The sequence below is a fragment of the Drosophila kikkawai genome, chromosome X (assembly GCF_030179895.1).
Source record: "Drosophila kikkawai strain 14028-0561.14 chromosome X, DkikHiC1v2, whole genome shotgun sequence".
NCBI classification, from domain to species: domain Eukaryota; kingdom Metazoa; phylum Arthropoda; class Insecta; order Diptera; family Drosophilidae; genus Drosophila; species Drosophila kikkawai.
In genome coordinates, this window is record NC_091733.1 from 20,523,743 (window position 1) to 20,543,118 (window position 19,376).

Below are 19,376 nucleotides of genomic sequence, written 5' to 3' on the forward strand. Positions count from 1 at the left end.
CAGACAAACTTCATATCATAAGCAAATTCTTTCATATTTGTATGAAGGACGTAGGACTTTGAACTTGGGTCGTAATAATAGCTAAGAAATAGCTAAAACTCCCGTTTAAATTAGAGTAAAAACCAACTTATTTATGTGAACATTTAATTTATTTATATCTAATTATAAACTTAGCCTACATTTAAATGCAGTTTGCTGTTCCGAAAATAAAAACTTATCCAAATGTGCTCAGGGGGTTGGGTAGGTGTCTACTCCTATGCGTTATGCTTATGCGTTGTGATGAAATGGGAAACGATTCTAGCCTAGTGACCAGCTCTCTATCTTTTGCGTCTGCGTCCCTGGTGGTTAATATCCTGCGACGACTGGGCGAGCTCTCAATGGGATAATACTAATCATAATAAATAGAGGGGCCTTACTATAATTACAAGTTCTGTTTATGTGGGGAGCTCTGAGTGGGCGAACCTACAAGTGTGCACTCCACATATATACTATAAGTATACATATTGGTGGGCAGGGGAATACATTGGGTGTGGACCGATCTGCTGCTGTATATGTTCTATATACAACTAAGGTGTGCATGAGCTAGCTGGGAAAGGGACGCTGCGGGTCGTTGGCGGCCCTTGGATCGATGTACGAGATCACGCTGCTCTGGCTGCTATCGTCCTCGATTGTCTCGTTGAGATTCTCGATGTGAGAGTTGCTCAGCGGCTTGGCTTCTTTCTCCCTGTCCCTCTCCCTCTCCCGCTCCCTCTCTCTTTCTCGCTCCCGTTCCCTTTCGAAGCGCTCAGCGACCTGATCCTGCTTGCTCCGCAGCGGACTGCGACACTTGATGGCCTCGTATAGCTCATCGATGGAGGTGTCCTGGTCGTGCTCATGGTGGTGATGCTCCTGCTCCGCATCCCCGGCGACCCTGTCGCCACTCGTGGCGGCCACAAACTCATCGTCAAACTCGTTCAGGACGTCCACATCGGCGTCGCTGGCATTCGAGGATTGGTAGCAGCGAAAGTCGTCGGTCAGGGTCAAGTTTAGGTCGTTGTCCGCCTGAGGAGCGTACAGGCCGTGGCTGCGAATGCTAATCTCCGAGTTCTGGTAGTTCAGATCGCTCTCATTGGTGGGGCTGCCGGACAGAAGGCGGCCGTCGTCCTCCGTTTCTGTTTCCGTTTCCGCCATCGCCGATGGATGGTGCGTCGACGTCTTTAACGGGCAGAGATTGTTGCTGGAGCAGGAGTAGGCTTGCCGCAGCTGCTGCTCCTCTAGGGTGCTGGCCTCCTGACTGGACTCCTCAGGGACAACCGCATCGTCCAGTTCCGGCGACTTGCCACTGGCTTCTCCGCTGGCTGCGCCGCCTGCCAGCATTTCGCTGATGTTGTTCAGGGACTTGGACTGCTGCTGCTGGCTGAAGCGGATGAGGACACTGGGAAAGTCGTCGTCCAGCTCGATGCTGTTGTTGGTGGTCACCTGCAATGAGTTGGACACGTATATCTCGTGCACCTGAAGCAACGGCTCCTCGAGGCTGACTTCCGGCAAGCCCAGGCTGTTCATGGCCTCCAGGCTGGGCTGCTTCACGGGCGTGGAACTGATGGGTTGCTGGTGGGTGGACGTTGGGCCTCGGCTGCGGAACAGGCTGCTCATTCCGCTGGCCGGCGGCAAGGTGTTGGCATACAGTGGAGCGTGCTCGTCCAGGGAGCTGGCATCCTCCTCTTCCATCTCCTGCTCTGGCTCCTCGGCCGTGGCTGCAGCTGCCGCCTGTTCCTGCTCCTCCTCCTCCTCCTCGTCGTCGTCATCCTGCTCGTGCAGCGTTTCGTCGAGCAGCGAAGGCGTCCTGGTGCGTCCATTCGCCCTCAGCTTGATCACCTCGTGCTGCGGCGTCAGCGTCTCCGGGATGTTGGTGTAAATGTTCGCCTGCATGATCTTCGTGGCCGACGAGGCACTGGCGGGGACAAAGCGCTTAAACTGCAGCGATTCGGCGCCGCTCTCCTTGGGCGTCATCGCCGTCGGCGATCCATGGTTCTTGTAGTGGAGATTGGTGTTGTTCACCTTACTGCCACCGGCCAGCAGGGTCATGGCGTTGTGGTGCCTGCTGTACAGCTGCTCCGAGCTGGCGTCGCTCAGGCTGTGCTGGCTGTGGAGCTGCATTTGCATCTGCATCTGGAGCTGCATCTGCGGCATCGTCTGGCGCTGCAGCTCGAAGTTGTTGCGCTTGGCCAAGCGCTTCTGCTTCTTAAAGAACTTGCGCGCCACGTTGATTTGGTTGGGGTTGTAGAAAATCTCCGCCGAGGGTATTAGGTCGTGGCTGGAGCCATGGAGCAGCGCGTTCAGGCTGTGCGGCGGCACCACGCTGCCCGAGCCGGATGCTGTGGCAGGTGCTGCTGCTGCTGCGACTCCGCCCTGCGCTCCCTGCTGGCCGCCGTGGGCGCTGGTGTTGTTGATGATGGTCATGCCGCCCGCACCGTTGGCCTGCAGCAGCTGCTCCTGCTGGCTCCTCGTCTGGCTGCGGGCCTGGCTGCGCATGCTCCGCGAGCACTGACTGTTCGAGCGCGAGCCCGCCGAGTTATTGGCCTCGTAGAGGCTCCCGGGTCCGGGATTCGCCTTGTAGGCCACTATCGAGTTACTGATCATGGCTGTGCCGGGTCCGGGATGGCTGCTCCTTGCCTGGCTGCCATTGTTGTAGGTCACCAGTTTAATGGGCCTGCAGCTGGCGCCGCTCCGGCCGTCTCTGCCCTGCGACCAGGCCTGTCGGGCATCGTTCCGGCTGAGGTTGTAGAAGATCAGCAGGAAAATGCCCAGGCAGGAGCAGCAGCCGGCGAAGGAGATCACGTACAGGTCCTGGCCACTGCTGACGTAGCCGGCGGCCGATAGCCAGGCGCCGGCGTACAGCACCAGGAAGATGAAGTGGCCGCGCAAGTGGGAGAGATTTGAGCGCTCGAAGTCGTCCACTATGCTGCTCAGCGGATTGCTCAGCGTGCTATACTGCTCTTGCATGTGATCGTGCTCCTTGCGGCCGCCGGGATGGCCAATGGCCGCCGTCGTGGCACTGCCATTCGCGTCCAGCCAGTCCAAATCGATGTGCTCCGTGGCCTGCGTATTGTTGTCCGAGTACTGACGATGATGATGGTGCTGCTGGTGCTGCTGCAGTTGGAGCACGTTCACCGCCTGCTGGCTCAGCTGGTAGTAGATGCATAGGGCCAGGATGCCGCAGAAGATCACGAGGATGACGGCCGGGACGAGGAGGGCGTTCAGCGTGGTGGCGCTGTGCAGGAAGCAGAAGTCGTAGGCGGCGTACTCGGCCAGGTTCACGGCGCTGCTGATGCCGCAGATCAGGAAGGCGATACCCCAGCCGACCAGGTAAATGCCAAGGATGGGCTTTCGCTCCCTCTCCCGCTGGGGCTCCAGCTCCTGGCCCTGTCCCTGGCCCGATGCCGTCGTCGTCGTCGTCTTGGTCAGCCGTTTATACATGCTACTGAGGCTGACGCACACCCAGAGCAGGACGCACAAGCCGAGGTAGTGCATCAGTAGGCCCAGCAGGCGGCACTGCGGCTGGCTGGCCGTCTGGTAGATGCCCAGCGAGAAGGCGAGCGCCAGAGCTCCCAGGGCCAGCCAGGTGTTGACCAGCGCATGCCGCTGCACCCTGTTGATCCTCACCGCCCGGCCAAAGACGGCGAAGGTGACCGCGTTGAAGGCGCAGCACGCGAAGAGCAGGCCACAGCCGGCATAGACGGCCGCCGGCGGGTGGCGGAACCTGGCGCCCGCCTCCTCGCTGCGAAAATCGTTGAGATAGCGGCTCCGCTGCAGCAGGCCGAAGTAGCCTGTCCGGCTGCAGCTGAACATGACGAGCGTGCGGTGCTGGTAGTGCTGCTGGCAAACGCCCGACTCCCAGCGCTGCTCTTCCGCATCCCACCACGCCGGCTGCGGGGCACTCAGCTGGTTGTGGTACGGATGCGCCCGCAGCATCACCGTGACCCGCTGCTGGTACACATCCTCCTCCGGGTCCAGGTCGCCAACTGACCGCAAGTGCAGCGGTTCTCCCTCGCTGCTGTAGGCCAGCACGCCGATCACAGCCGACGACAGGGACTCGTTGTGGCTGCCCCTCAGGTTGGGCAGGAGCTTTCCGTTCCTGTGCAGCGAGATGAGCAGGCGAAGGCTTCGTGAGGCACTGAGGGAGCTGTTGCCGATGACGCTGTAGGGCAGCTGGATGGCGGCGTCGACGTCGCCGTGCTCGTACATGGGTATCGTGTCGTTGGCGCTGTTGCACTGGAAGCCCCGCGGACTCTGCTCCAGCCAGACGCAGGACAGGCTCACGAAGGCCTCCACGCTGATGTTGAAGAACTCGACGAAGAGATTGCGCTGCTGGGCGAGGGAGCCCCGCCACGGGACCAATTCTGCCGGAAGCAGCTCCGCCTGGGTGCTGGCCAGGGCCAGGCGCATGGCGGAGGATTCCACCACGTGGAGCAGCCGCTGGCCCGTGCCCTGCTCCGACTGGGCGGCGCTGAAGAGGTGATACGGAAGGTTGAGCAGCTGCGAAACGATGTCCATCAGCAGGTGGCTGATCTCGTGCTGCTGCTGCGGCTGCTCCAGCTGGTCCAGGTACTTGACCAGCGTGCGGGCAATGTACTCCAGATCCATGGGGTCCCGGATGCGGTTCAGCTGCGTCTGCGCCTGCGTAAAGTTGTGCAGGCGGCGGGCTATCTCCAGGGCATTCTGGCCCTTGGTCAGCGTGAGATTCACCTTGGCGAACTGCTCCAGGATGCGCGTCGTCTCGCTGACATACACGCAGCTCTCGGTGTCTAGATTGAGCCAGTCCCCCGACGGCCCGCACTCGTGGGACGCTCGCCGGGCCTGGGTGGCGTCGCTGGGCTCCTCCACGCACTCCTGCAGCACCGTTTCGCCGCGCATCGTCCGCGGCCAGTGGTAGGTGCCCTTGTTGGTGTGCACCACCCGCGCCTCGCAGTACAGCGTCCCCTTGGCCACCACATGCAGGACGATGGCCTGCGAGAGGTTCGCCTGCTGGCTGCGCAGCGTGCAGTCCCACATGCCCGTATGGTTCTGCGTCAGGCTGCCGATGCGCAGGATCGACTGCAGGATGCCCGAGTCCGTGGAGTGGCGCGTCTCCAGGCTAACGTCCTCGAACACCTTGCTGGGATCCTGGTACACAATGTCCTCGGTGGAGTTCCTGGCCCGAATCTTCTCGGACCAGCCCCAGAAGACATAGGCCCGTGTGGGCAGGTCCTCGCTCTCCCGCGGCACTCCGATGGCCACCCGCGGCGCATAGCACTTCAGCTGCAGCTCGTCGCCCTCGAAAGCCACCTGGTTCTGGCTGGGTATCAGCTCCAGCAGTGGCTGCAGCAGAGTCTCGCAGTGGAAGTCCTTGCCCACGCGCAGCTTCTTCAGCGGCATCCCGCGAAAGTTGACCGGTGAATCGCACTTGGGGGGCGGCTGTAGGCGCACATCCCGGCCGCTCGACCAGGCAATCAGCCAGATTAGGCCGCAGTCGCAGGCCAGCGGATTTCCGCTCAGATCGCTGCAAAGGAAAGCGGAAGAAAGGACCGTGATATCTGCGAACCTGCACTCGGCAAAGGCAAAAGCAGACAACTTACAGCTGCTTAAGCTTGGGCATTTGATCGAAGGTGCCCTCGTATATGTGGCTGATGGCGTTCCCCGCCAGCTTCAGCTTCTCCACATGGGCCAGGCTGTCGCCGAAGGTCTCCCGGTCCAGCTCGGTTAGCAGATTGAAGGAGAGATCCAAGCGTTTCAGCTCCGTAAAGTTCCTAAAGTCCTCGACGCCTATGTGCGCAATGGCGTTCTTGCTGGCGTTGCTAAAAACACAAACACACGACGATTTGATTGATGGTCTTGTTGGGGATTCAACCGGGAGAGGGGGCACACTTACATTCCCACAATGCTGCTGGCGACATCCTCGCCAAAGTCCAGTTCCCGCCAGCTGGCTATCTGCTGCTCGTCGCAGCGCACACGCAGGCTGTGTATGTTCTCCGAGATGTTCCTGCAGCTACACTTGCGCGGGCATCCGGCGGCTGAGGACGCTGAGATTCCACTTTCCGGAACTTGGCCATCCGGATTCTGCACCTGACCCGCTGCTGCTGCTGCTGCTGCTGCGGCTGCTCCGTCTCCTGCTCCACCAGTCTCTGTCGCCGTCGAAGTCAGCGCAAGGAGCAAAAGCAGCGACAGCGACGCCAGCAGAGGGGGGCGGGTGCTGCTGCTGCTACGATCTCCACGCCCCGCGTTCTTTTGGCCGTCCATATTCATGGATTCGATTGATTACATGCCGGGCGCGGGTGGCGCGCATTTAATTAACAATTTCCAAACCAATGCATGATAAACAACAACAGAAAACACACACACAGCAAATAGTTTACAACAAAAAAAAGACTGGAGCCAGTGTTGCCCTACTGTTCGAATGTTCTAATTATTTATTTTTTAGAACTAGAGACGGTCGGTGAGCGATAAGTGCGGCTGCAACTGGCGATATCGATACTCGTAGCTTTATCGATATTTATGTTATCATTTTTAAAGATGGCTGGAAACGTTAATTCGTTCACTATTTAACTATTTAACCACAATTGCAAATCACCAAATCACACAATAAAAAATTTATAAAAATCATTTTCAGAAATTTACTTTGATTCTTAATAATTTCGGGGCAAAACTGCCCACATTTCAAAAATATTTTGTGGCGAAATGGCTAAAGTTAGCTTAACGAATTAAATACCACATATTGACACAACATTTGAAAATTTTACTTTTTCATTAAAATATATTTAGAGGTCTACAAGTAATAGGGAATCTTCCGAGTCCCTTAAAAAAATGGTTTTCGGTGAACAGTGACGAACTTAATTATTGGCACAGTTGACATGTCTGACTTTGACACAGTTTTTCTCCCGTAAATATAGCCATATTTAAATGAAACAAATTTTATTTAAATATATTGATAAATTTTATTCTTGTATGATCAAAATTAACCCCTTTTTAATATAAATTAATATTTTGTGGCTAAGCTCTTATTTTTTATGACCGCTTGGGATCAAAGAAACCAAACTTTTTGGTGGTTCCCATTCCCATTTTAAGTCACCCAATTCTCTGTCCAATTCTTCCCAACATTTTTCGATGGGGATTCGATTTGGAGATTGGGGTGGATGCAGAAAAGTATATTTCTCAAGGTTTGCCAGCCCACAAACGCACATAACGAGCCATATTATCGTGGTGGACAGTGAATGTGACTGGCAAATGTTTCATCTTTCCATGTAAATGTTTTGGTAGTAACTTTCATTTTACTCATAACTCTTATTTGCGATCCCTGTTTTGAGTCCCAAAAAGAAAATACCTAGCGAATGCTTATCATTTAAAATAGGTTTATTTTTTGAGCTAACTGGGCGCCTTTTGGCTCCGGGGTTCATGACCCCGCCGATCGCCATTGCCGCCGCCGCACAACCAACGTAATTATGCAAAAAAAAAAAAGAAAGAGAAAAAACACAAACAAGGAAAAAGAGAAGCACACTAACAAAGATTGAGATTGCGGAAAACAGGTTTGCATCTTTAGAACCTAGAGCTATTTTTGAATGCTGCCTAAACGATCAGTGAGAGGGGGCGAGGGCTCCTACGCCAGCTTGCCGTTGTGTGCCGTCCGGTACCTGGACAGCTTGTCCATGTACTCGTCGTGCCGCTCAAGCGTCGCCAGCAGTCCCTCCGTGTTCACCGGCGACTCCTCCGGCCCGTAATCGATCAACTGGTCAGTCAGCGTGGTCATGGTGCCGCCCAGGGCGTGCAGAATGGCATCGCCGGCGCAAATGTCCCACTTTTTGATTTTGGAGGTGTGCAGGTAGGCGGTGGCATTGTTGGCCACCACCTGGAGCACCTTGTAGCCGGCACCCGCCGCCGTCAGCAGGCTAACATCCTCCCCGAAAATGCCCCGCGCCAGATCCTTGGCCCCGGCGGTGTGGGATCGGGACACCGTGATGATGGGCGCCTGGCTGTCCGACGCGTGCTGCGGATGCAGATTGGCCAGGTACTCAGACATGGAGTTGCCAACCCAGGCCCAAGCCGTCTGTCCGTTGAAGGGACTGTGGATCACACCGATGATGGGTCTCCCAGCCACCGCCACGCAGACCATAGTCGTCACGTACTCGTACAGCTCCTCTGCGAGTTGCATCACAAAAAAAGGTCTTTTTCAAATATGAACATTCAAAGGCAAGAGCCTGTATGCTCACCTGTGAACTCCTTGGTGGCGTCCAGCGGATCCACCCAGACGGTTACATCCTGGGCATTGACGCTCACATCCGGCACTTGGGCGGTCTCGTGCAGCACCGTGGGATCCAGGTCGTAGCCGTGCGACTGCCGACAGTGCTCCTTGTCCTCCTCCGAGAAGATGCGGACTCGCGGGAAAATGCGCTGCAGACCCAGCTTCATCACGCAGTGCGACCGACCATCTGCATCGGTGAATGGATCGTTGACGCCCTCGTCTGTCTTGCCTTTGCTACGCTCCTTCAGTTGCCGGGATCGCGCCACGTCCAGCACCTCCAGACCGCCGCGCTGCGCCGCCTGGATGGCAGCGATCAGCATCTTGCGGAGATTGACGCGATTGGGATTGTCGCTGCGCAGCATGCCATAGATGGCCGGCCGCTCCTCTTGGTGGAAATTGAGGAAGTAGACCAGCACGATGGTCAGCAGAATGGCCACAATGGTGGCCGGCAGCCGGTTGATGCGTATAGAGCGTCCGTTCATCGTTTCCGCGCTCATGGGAAACTAGATTGCGGCGGGCCTGGGAAAGGGTCAGAGCGCCTCGTTTCGCCTCGTTGTCAGTTTGCCAGGTCACCAGATCAGATCGGATTCTGATCGCAGACCGCTAGATCCAGATCCAGATGCTGTGTAAGCAGCGGGCTGGCGGCGAACAGAAGAGCCAGAACAGTGTACACTGTACAGGTAAGCTGTGAAAACACCTGGAGCAAACTGGTAGTGGTGTGCTGACGGGGGTCAGGCGGGGAGAGAGCTTCGGTCTCTTCTGATCTCCGTTCTGTTCTCCCTCTCTGTCTCGTCCACGTCGTGCGTTTTGGGCACCAACAAAAAAGAATTGAACCAAGAGCGGGGCAGTAAACAATAACAAACGGTTCGGGTCTGAGCTAAAGTCGCCGGTGTGACCGAAACATAGATAAATAAATTCGCAAATTAAAACGGTCGGTAATACTGTAACCGATTTCTGAGAAAGCAGTTCTAGGGGTTTTTGCGCCTTTTCTTGGATTTTTAGCATTATCAGTCGATCACGCCGGCGGTCACACTGTCTTTTTTCTAAATGGAAAGCGCTCAAGGCGCTAATTGGAAAAACATTCGACTAGTGAATTGGTCAAATTGGAATGGAAATATTTTGCCACGCCCACCCTCCGGGATTGGTGGTATTTATTATTTATTATGAAAATGGAATTAATAATGACATCAATCGTCCATGTCTTTATTACATTTTCTTATAAAATATTTTTAATTTTATTATAGGTACATTTTTATTTTATTTTATATTTCAGCTCCAATAAAAGTGTTCTCGGCAATAAGAAGAAATACCGTCAAGAATTTAGACCCATTTTTCTTCGTTTTTCCAGCTATTTTCTGAACCACAAATTGAGATTAGTGTGACCAGTAAGGAAATATAAAAAAATGTTTTTAAAAATATCGATATTCGATATTTTGAGGTTTCAACTCCCTGCGGTCAGTCTAATCTGAAATTAAAAGCTACGATAACAATTACTCGAATTTTTTTGCGTCGCTCCGGCCGCGTGTGGCGAATTAAAACCCGAAAAATTCAACAGCTTTTTCTTGTTTTTTTTCTGTTTGTACACCTGTACTTAATTTTTCGTGGTTCTGCTATTGGGATTGAAATATAGTTAACACACACACACACAGCAAAAGAAACGACAGCCACAACAACAACAACAAGAAAGTGCGTGCGCGTGCAGAAAAAAGAAGAAATTGTGGGCGAATCAACAAGCAAAAGAGAATGAGCGATGATGAGGAGAAGAGGCAAAAGCAGAGGCAGTTGTCGTAGCACTAGTACAAAAAAGAAACCGCGAAAACTGCTTGTGAAGTGACAACAACAATCATAATAATAATAATAACAACAACAATCCGTACCAACCAAAAAAGAAACGTAAATAAATAATAACACAAAAAATTAACTTCAAAAGTCGTGAATTCATCGTACAGTACATCCACATAAGCACTGACACAAACACACTCAATGCAAACACACACGTACATAGACGCGCTGCACATGTGTGAGCTTGTCTAGTGGTGTGAGCGAGCGCTCTGTGTTTGCTGCTGTGCGTTATTTATTTTATTTTTCGTTAATCATTTTTCGCATTTAGCGAATAAGGTGGAAAAGCGACAATAAAACTACAATATAAATACAACGGAAAAGCAGAGCACACATCAGAACAGAGAAAGCAGCGCCAAGCAGTTTGCACCACTTGGAAGAGGTATTTATGTTTGTTTTTTTTTTCGTTTGCTTTCAATCCATTCCAATTCCCCATTTTGTCCACTAAGAGCAGAAATATTCTTATTAGATCAGCCCGCAGCAGCGACTTCTTTTTCGTCTGTTTTGCTACTTCTGTTGCTTCTCACTCGATTCGCCGTTATTTATGTAACAAGTGTGTGCGTGCTAAATGAAGTGCTCTCGCTCGCTCATTTGCTCTCTTTCCACTGCCGCTGCCTCCCCTGCCCCTTCCCCCCTCTTCTCTCTTTCGTTCGCTGTATTTGATGATTTGATTTTGTTCACTTAGTAAAGTTGCTTTTTTTATTGTTGTCCGCTGTAAATGTGGCTGCCATCAAAAAAAAAAAAAAGAAATAAAAATAATAAAAGCTCCACCGCAAAGCGCATTGAACTGGTTTATGTTGTGCTCGCTTCTTTTCTGCTCCGCTCTTTTTCTCCTCTCCTCTTCTGTCTCTTTTTTGTACCTGTCTCGCTCTTACGCTTGGTTATCAACATTGACAATGATGCCAGAAGAAGAAACATCGACAAAAGCAGCGGCGTGGCAGCGCAGCAGCAGAGCGAAATTTGCGGATCTTTTAAGCCGAACTTCTCATTCTTTGGGATGGGATTTCTCTTCTGCACTCCACACTCTTCGCTCCCCGTTTCTGTCACCACTTTTATCCATCCATTCAACTACAGTGGTTACTCTGAAATATACTGTCAATATCTTTTGTGTTATAATATTATTGTAATAACTAATACCAAAGAATAATTTAAAAATAAAGTCTAGTTCTACATATTTATTTATGTTTATTTTTTTTATCTCACAATGTTGATTAAATTATAAATTAATTTTATCGTATAGTTATATTTACACGAATACTTATGTTTTTCTTATAAAATAAATTATGTTGTTCTTCTTTATTCATAATTTTACAGTAAAAAATTAGGAAAACATAATGCCTTTTAATACGCGTAGGAAGTTTCACATTGAGAAGTTCCACGTTTTGGTTAATTACATTGAAAATGGTTCAGATAAGAAAGAACCTTTTGGGATTAAAATCCTAAAATGGAAAAGTACAACCAGGATCGTAATTTTGGTTTGTTTTTAAACTACATATATGTATGTATATTGAAAATAGTTTCTTTAGCAAAGTTTTTCCTCAGTCAAAAACATGCACTACGGCTCATAATGCAGCCCACTGATGCCTATAATTAATCCGACTTGGCACGAAATACATACATTTGCACATACATACATATGTATGTATGTATGTACATATGAGCAGAGCCGACTCTCTTTCTCTGCCAGACCTAATTTTTCCAATTTTGCCTAAACAAGTTAAGACCAAACTACATTTTAATTTCTATTATAAAGGGTCCGGTATGATATTGTACCAAAAGAATGCTATTTTTAAATTTGAAACATCTAGAGAAAACTCATTTTGAACAATGACAAATTGTTTATGTTTCATTTTTCTGATCATGATTCACTCGTCTTTCCAGAGTGACCTATTTATCTTTAGCAATAATTTAATAAGTTAAGGACTAGTACACAGCAATGCTAAAATAGTAGCCAGTATGAAGTATGATTTCCTAAGATCCCAAAATATTGGCTACTTCTTTATTTGGCACCGATTTGTATAGAAAGCAGAGAAATTTTTTTTTTTGTCATCTCGGTTGCTACATTTTAGATCTGCTACTAATATAGTTATTGAATAGTGTATAGATCCTTGTCTAATATCACTTGCTTTTTACACCGACTTTAAATTTAAATTTCATATTATCATATTGTTTTTGTATTACTTAAGTGCATTTAAGAGTGTTATTTGTTTCAATTTTATATCTACAGAGTGATCTTGACAAAAAGAAATTTACATTTCCAGTGTGAATTTCCCATTTTAATTCCCATGTTCTTGATAGTTCAAATGTCCTTTGAATTCTCCCCCTTGCCCTTATTCGAACCTTTCACCTATTGCAAAAGGTCCGTATGGATTTAATTGCTATAATTATTTATGAGTTCGACCGATCGGATTTGGCCTTAATTGGAAACGATTTAACGGTAATTTATTTACAATGCAATTTCAGCCATCCCTGTTTTGTCCCGCCTGTCCTAATTTTTTTGATTTGGGTTCGGCTGCTTTTATTCTATTTGCTCGTGTAATTAGTGAACGGAAATTGTTTTTTGCGTCTCATGTGTGTGTGTGTGAAGGTCAATGGGGCAACTCGTTATCGTTTTACAGCCACTCCTCCCTCCGCAAAGGCTTACCTGAGTCAGAGCAACAACCAACAAAAAAAAAATTTACAAAAAATATTCAAATTATTTCCGATCAGTAAATCCTCTTTCCATCATCATATTCTCCACACTGTAAACAAACCGAAAGAGAAACAAACAAGAGTTTGTGCTGCATATATCATTATCGGAATTCTGAAAATGACAACAAAAATTTTCCAAAAATTCTTCTCTTATCAGCAGCAAGTGAAACGCACTTGTTTTTGGGGTTGGTTTTGTATGTCGTTTATCTGTTATTGTGATTTTATTTTGAATGAAATTTCGCTTTATTAAGAATATGCATATAATGATGTGCAATTTTTTATATATTTTTTGTTTTGTTGGAGGATGTTGGGTATTTCCTATGATTGTGATTCTTGGTGGAATGAGTCAGAAGAGACCCAGGGTCCAGATAGTGTTAATCTTTCAGTTAGCAAGAGGCTCTCGGTAGAAATAAGCAGCAAGAACACTTTGTCAAATCTGCTGACTACTTGCTAATTTATATTTTTAGGGATACAGCTTATAGTTTAAGTACCGTGGTTTTTAATGTATAAAATATAAGAGAACAACACCATTCAGGCCTGTTTTAGATTCCACACGGAAGTGAATTTCATAACATTGGCGGATTTCCCTTTTTGATTTAAGGAAATTTTGGTAAATTTCCCTTAAATTCTCAAATATTTTCAGCCCCTCTCACGAATGGGTTTGCTTTGTCTGAGATTTTCTAATAAAGGGCTGATTAAATTTTGGCCCGCTGTAGTCTTCAAATCATGTATGGTAATGGATCACAGCTATACAGCTGCAAATAAGCATTTTTGAAATATTTTAAATTGCAATCAGCTGTTCTGGTGGTAAAATGCTGGAGAGTAGAGTTGCCGAGGTTGTAGAAAAAGTTCCCTTCGCATAACATTAGTTCAGTTAGTAGATTAATTTGCCTGGTATTAGCTAATTCAGTTATTCAATAATGTTCCGAAAACATCAAAGAATAAAAATTGAAATTAATTTCTGGAATCCGCCAGGCAAAAGTCGAAAAGTTTCCGAGCGGTTTAGGTCTTAAGTTAACAGAGGCTTAACAGAGGGAAATACGAATTCATTGGGATTTTTTTTATGTGAAAATTATAACAGGTCAGGGAAATCCGAATCCAAGTAGATTTTGTGGAAATGGAAATTAGAACAGGCCTGATAATTATTTTATAAAAAAGTTAAAGGCAATAGGGGTAACCCCTATTTCTGTAATCCTAATACTCTTTAGTGATCTATGTTTGGGTGTAAGAGGGAGCTTCAATTGTAAATTGTAGATTGGTGCAATCTTAGTAAAACCATGAACCATGAAATTAATCAAAAAATCCTTTTAAGAATTCAAATTTTAACATGATTTTTGTCGAATATTGTTTAATTTGATTTTCTGATTTGTTGCAGGTTCCGCCCTCCCCCAATTCCATATGCAAAATGTCTAGTCCCGACGATAGAATACCAATACACGGTAAGTGGGAACGAAGGTCCCTGCAATCCAACCCTAGATAAACTGGGCTTTAGTTCAGGGCAGTGCTGGGCGGTTATTATGTTATATCCTCCTCCTCCTCCATTGTTAGATGTTCGTATGTATCCTGCATATATAGCATTGAAAACATTCGAAGTACATAACTCAAAATGTACACAGACCGCGCATAACACACAGACATACACATGCCTAAACAAAAGCTTACACAGCACGTGTGCTTGTGTGTGTGTTTGTTGGCTTCCAAAAATAACTGTAATAAGCACATACACAAAAGCGGGCCATAACTGCGCTGTCAATGATGATGCACACTGGTCCAAAGTTGGCAAAAACAACTTGGAAATTGTAATGGAAATAAGATAAAACTGCCCGCGAAATTAAAGTCTCTATTGATTAAATTCTTTCTGTATCGCCCTGTGCAAACAACAATTTTGGAACGCAAAGCATAAGTCTATTGAAACCATCTATAATGCTATTAAAAATAGATTATAAAAAACTAAATTAGTATTTTTAAATTTTAGTATATCATATTTTGAACTGTCAATTATAAACAAAACACGACTTCCATTAGAAAGCTGAACTTGCTAAACTTGCTGAACTTTGTACTTACTTTCAAATGGCACGCTTAGCTGCTCTAGCCAAATCTGCTTGGAGCATGGAGTATAGTTATTACTGTCTTTATGCCTTACGATTTTGTTGATTTAATCTATTCTGTCTATGGCCATTTAAGCAAATGTTCAAGCCCCTATATAGGCCGAAGTCGATGTCAAATTGACAGAATAGCGTGGAGCACAATGGTTGAAACTATTCCCTAAGTAACTAACTCCAGTTGCGATTGTTTTATGTGACAGATGTTGTTCTGTAGTGATAAAGAATACTACGAATTTTACTGTTTTTCTTTCGCACCATTTTTGCGGCTGTCAATCAAATCAATTAAATATTAGTACAGCTTGGACCACTGTGCGTTTGTTGCTCCTGTTTGGTGGTGTAGACTGGGACAGTGCTGCCTACTAACTTTTTGTCCCGGGCTGGCCGAGAACAACAACAAGAACATTGTCCATGGTCGGGTCGTCAACGTCTCTTTCGTCTTCTTCGTGGCACGCAGATAGATATAGATATATCTAGATGGGCAGGGGGAAAAATGGGAGGCTTCTTGGCTGAGGTGGTTTGTCGTCTTCATATTGGCCAGTGCTGCCCTGGTTTTCTCTCCTAGAAATTAAGCTAACCAACAAACAAAAAACGTTTAAGTCAGGGATAGATATTTAGTGGTTTTTCTAGCCTGCAAAGGGTTTCAGTTACTTGTTATTAAGTGGGAAAAATATTTGCCGCGAAGTAGGCTTCTAAAATTAAATATAAAGCAATAAAAATATATATATATAATATTAGGCATGACATTTCTTAAAGTTATTCGCTTATTTACAGAAATTGGTTATTGTGTAGACAAGTAGCCTTTTTTTTTGTAAAACATGTTTTATTCGTTCTAAAGCTCAAATACAATTTTTAATTTAAAATGGCTGTAAGTTAAAGTTACGATATAAATTGACTTTAAACAGAAAATATGTATATATGTATGTACATTTTTTGGAAAGCTTTATCTTTTACTTATCAAGCCAGATTTGCCGAAAAACTAGCTCAGCTGACAGCACTGGTTCCCTGAGCGCTTTTTCTTTTGGCCATCCATCGAAACCACTGCCAATGCCAAGCACGTGGATGGATGGGTGGGATTTTGGGGGTGGGAGATGGTTTGGAGCCCCGTAATCTTCGCTTCGTGCTCAGCGCTCTTCCCGTTCCCTCTGAGCTCGCTTTCGCTCTCTCTTTCTGTGTCTGTTTGCAGCCAAAAAGAAAAACATTCGCTTATCGATTTTCGTCTATTTTTAGACACAAAGCAACAGCAACAAAATTTACTTGCCTTTCAAATGAGTGGTGTAAATGTGTATGAGTGTGTGTGTGTACTGGGTGTGTGTAATGTAAAGGCAATGTTGACTGACGGCCGGACCCGGAGACCCGGGCCAGAGCTTCTTGGCTCTTTTTTGGGCCACGTGCAATCCGCAGACGCGTCCGGAGGTCCCGGAAAAACCGAGGCTCTCCTCCATCTTACCACGGACAATGCCCAAGCCTAATTGTTTGAGCTTGCGGAGCCTCAAAAATACTCGTTTGGCGCCATGTAATAATAATAAAATTCTCTTCCCATCGATATCCTTATTTATAATATACCACTTGTATGGCACTCATGTAAGACATAAAAAATATTACAAAAACTCCATTGAAGAGTTATGCACTTTGAAGTTGTCTTAGAATATGGTTTAACAATTCTTATACAGTAATCAAAAATCGTACAAAAACTTATCTTTCTGAATAAAGCTTGTATCTTCAATGTAAAGGAAAGTTATTTTGTATTCAATTATTCAATAATTAATTAGACTATTATATTGCTAAAGATATTCAATTAAAAAATTGTACTTTTCCATTATTATTCAAAACTTCTCAATGAGTCAATTATTGTTGAACTAGAACTGTAATTAAAACTTTGGTTGCAAATTTTAAATGGTCAATTGACAACGGTCTTTTTGAATGACTGACAACAACAAAACTCATTAAAAACGCAAGCAAACTTTAGCTTGCATCAACGATTTGCTAATGAAAACTATTTACAAAGTCTCCTTAACAACTTTTAATTGTTAAATTGTTTGCATTGCCGAACAATGTGCAAAAGTTTCCTCTTCTCCCTTAAAACACTCAAACTTGTAATCAAGCATTTTGTGAATTGATATATTGGGAGTGATCGTAGTTATCGGCAGTTTTGCCATAAAATTGCCTTTTAAAATTGAATATTTTCATTATGTGTTGCTACCAGCATTCCTTTTTGGAAGAAATATTTATATATAGAAATTAATTGCTGCATACATCCCCTCCCCATTCGTAGTTGAGTGAAATTGATTGTCTAAGACGCAATAAGTGAAAAGTTTTTTCCCTGGTTTGTTGCTACTTTTGTGTTTTCATTGTGAAACACGCAGCACCTGCAAGAAGAAGGTCGACTGACTGAGTCCCCTTAGCCTTAGCCTGCCTATCCCCTCTCCCCCTCCATTAGGCCATTATGCCCCCTGTAGTCGCCGCCCCTGCGATTTCTCCGGTGCCAGTGGAGCATTTATTGTAATGGCATTCCAAGAATAAAACTTGGCTCGGTGTTGGTTGGTTCGGTTTGGTTGTGTGTTGTGTTTCGTTTGTGCTGTTATATAAAATCGTTAGGGCTTTATGTATGTATGTATGAAATTTACCCGTGTAGAGCCCCCAAAACCCACCTAAGAACCCCACAACACACCACTGTCTTCGTGGGGGTAATCATATCGAGAGCGGCATCGCCGCCGCTGTGTTTATTTATTCATTTCATTTACTTACAGTGCCAGCTCAAAAAAAAACATATAGAACCCATTGCAATTAATTAAAATTAATACATACATATTGTGTACTTTAATGTTTTTTATTTAAGCTATTTTAACAAATTAAACCAATCGAATTAGTCAGGAAAAGTTTAGTCAGCATATTAACTTATTTCCTAAAATGTGTCCAGCTTGGTCTTTGACACAAGTGCGATGATATTTTAAATGATTGGAAAAACTGTTGTTTTTTAAATCTGGCTTATCAGTTTTGCCATTTTACTAGATTTTATACCCTTATAGGTTTAGTCAGAAGTTTGCAACGCCTGGAAGAAGACACTTCCGACCCTTTAATAAAGTATATATGTACATACATATGTATATTCTTGATTAGCATCAACTGCCGAGTCGATCTAACCATATCCGTCTGTCCAGCCGTCCGTTTTCCAGTTTTGAAGCTGTCTGAATGAAACTTCATATAGTCTTCTCTCAGTGGAACGGGCCGGATCGAAAGCTAATATCATATAGCTTGCCATAGAAATGATCTGCAAAATTTCTAGAAATAGTATAAATTTTTACGTAGATCAAATAACTTCCTTAACAGTCCAGTTTTAAATACATACATATATGTATGTATGTACATATGTATGCAATGTAATAAAGTTACTTTTTTAGCCTAAAACTTTATCAAATGCCACGCCCTTTACCTCATCGCCCATTTTCCGAAACAACAACCATTTAACAAAAAAAACATCAGTTTGCCGGCGCTCTTTTTTGTTTTGGCCTGGCCCAAAAGTTTTGTTTTTGCTGTTGTCGTTTCTATTTTTAGAATGCGCGCGCTGGAAATTTACCCATACAGTACGCGTACAATCGCAGGCAGCGCAGACACATACACATGTACATAGAAACGGTGCTATCACTCAAAACAAACTTATTGAGGAAGGAAACACAGAGGGACGACGAAAGAGAGTGATAGGTAGGAACAGGGTGAGAGAGGAGAAGAAGGAGCGTTTCAAGCTGTTCTCTCGCTCTCTGTTTTTCTGTTTTTGTCGTATCAATTTCCAATTGAATTTCAGTTTCAATTTCAATGACACCAGCGCCCCTCTCATAAAATTTTATAACGTTTTTGTGCTTTTCATGTTCTCTTTCTGTCCTTCCACCTTTTCCTCTCTGCCTTCACACACATACACGTGCTTTTGTTTTTGTTGTGCCATTTGGTTGCTCGGTTTCTATGTCAACACAGAAATTGACCTTGAAGTTGAAAAAGCCAGCAGAAGGAAGGTGGAAAGGGAAACTGTTGGTTAGAAGGAGATAGAATGAGCGGGAAAGAACAGGGGAGCCTGGTTGATACTCATTTCTATACTTCTATTAAAAACCTTGACGCCGAATAACAATGAAAATAACAGCTGATTGCAAGCAACTCTTTCCAATCTCTTTGTGACACCTGCAATTTGAGTGCACTTCAAGAAAGAGAGAGGAAGGGTTTAAGAGCAAAATGGTTTTCTCTTATTTTTTGGCGATCACTTACACTTGCCTCCCGGAAAGTTTAGAATTGTATTCATATATGGAGATCAAAATAAAACTTAAATTTTCTGTTATAAAGTATATAAAAAGAGTAAAAGTTGCAATAAAAATATGTTCTAATTAATAAATTTTTATTTAATTTTGCATTTGATTTGCTATACCTTTTTCGGAAGGGTATCCGAAATTCTACTTCGCCCTACATTTCCCAGTTGCATTTGCATGAAATTTCAATTGGGATTTCGG

The 19,376-nt window shown here is 45.7% G+C and overlaps 3 protein-coding genes across 6 annotated transcripts in view; 1 reads left to right on the top strand and 2 right to left on the bottom strand.

Moving 5' to 3' along the window:
* Window positions 1-144: 144 nt before the first annotated feature.
* On the bottom strand, window positions 145-6,405 carry Remo (Remoulade). Its single transcript, XM_017181032.2, has 3 exons — window positions 5,888-6,405; window positions 5,595-5,813; window positions 145-5,518 (listed from the first exon to the last, which is right to left on the bottom strand). Exons 1-3 carry the CDS (start codon window positions 6,259-6,261, stop codon window positions 583-585), a joined length of 5,529 nt encoding a protein of 1,842 aa, XP_017036521.1. The 5' UTR covers window positions 6,262-6,405; the 3' UTR covers window positions 145-582.
* A 939-nt stretch (window positions 6,406-7,344) lies between these two features.
* LOC108085036 (putative inositol monophosphatase 3) lies at window positions 7,345-9,115 on the bottom strand. The gene is made up of 2 exons (XM_017181487.3): window positions 8,220-9,115; window positions 7,345-8,148 (listed from the first exon to the last, which is right to left on the bottom strand). The coding sequence occupies exons 1-2, from the start codon at window positions 8,746-8,748 to the stop codon at window positions 7,610-7,612; spliced, it is 1,068 nt and encodes a 355-aa protein (XP_017036976.1). The 5' UTR covers window positions 8,749-9,115; the 3' UTR covers window positions 7,345-7,609.
* A 609-nt stretch (window positions 9,116-9,724) lies between these two features.
* HDAC4 (histone deacetylase 4) overlaps window positions 9,725-19,376 on the top strand; it is a 28,200-nt gene continuing 18,548 nt past the window's right edge. For 2 of the 4 annotated variants that reach the window (XM_017180968.3, XM_017180946.3), the window contains exons 1-2: window positions 9,725-10,472; window positions 14,157-14,220. In XM_017180968.3, the coding sequence (XP_017036457.2) occupies window positions 14,187-14,220 (34 nt within the window). In that variant the 5' untranslated portion in view covers window positions 9,725-10,472; window positions 14,157-14,186. The remainder of the gene's footprint in view (window positions 10,473-14,156; window positions 14,221-19,376) is intronic. The other 2 variants (XM_017180938.3, XM_070287900.1) reach the window with 2 other exon arrangements.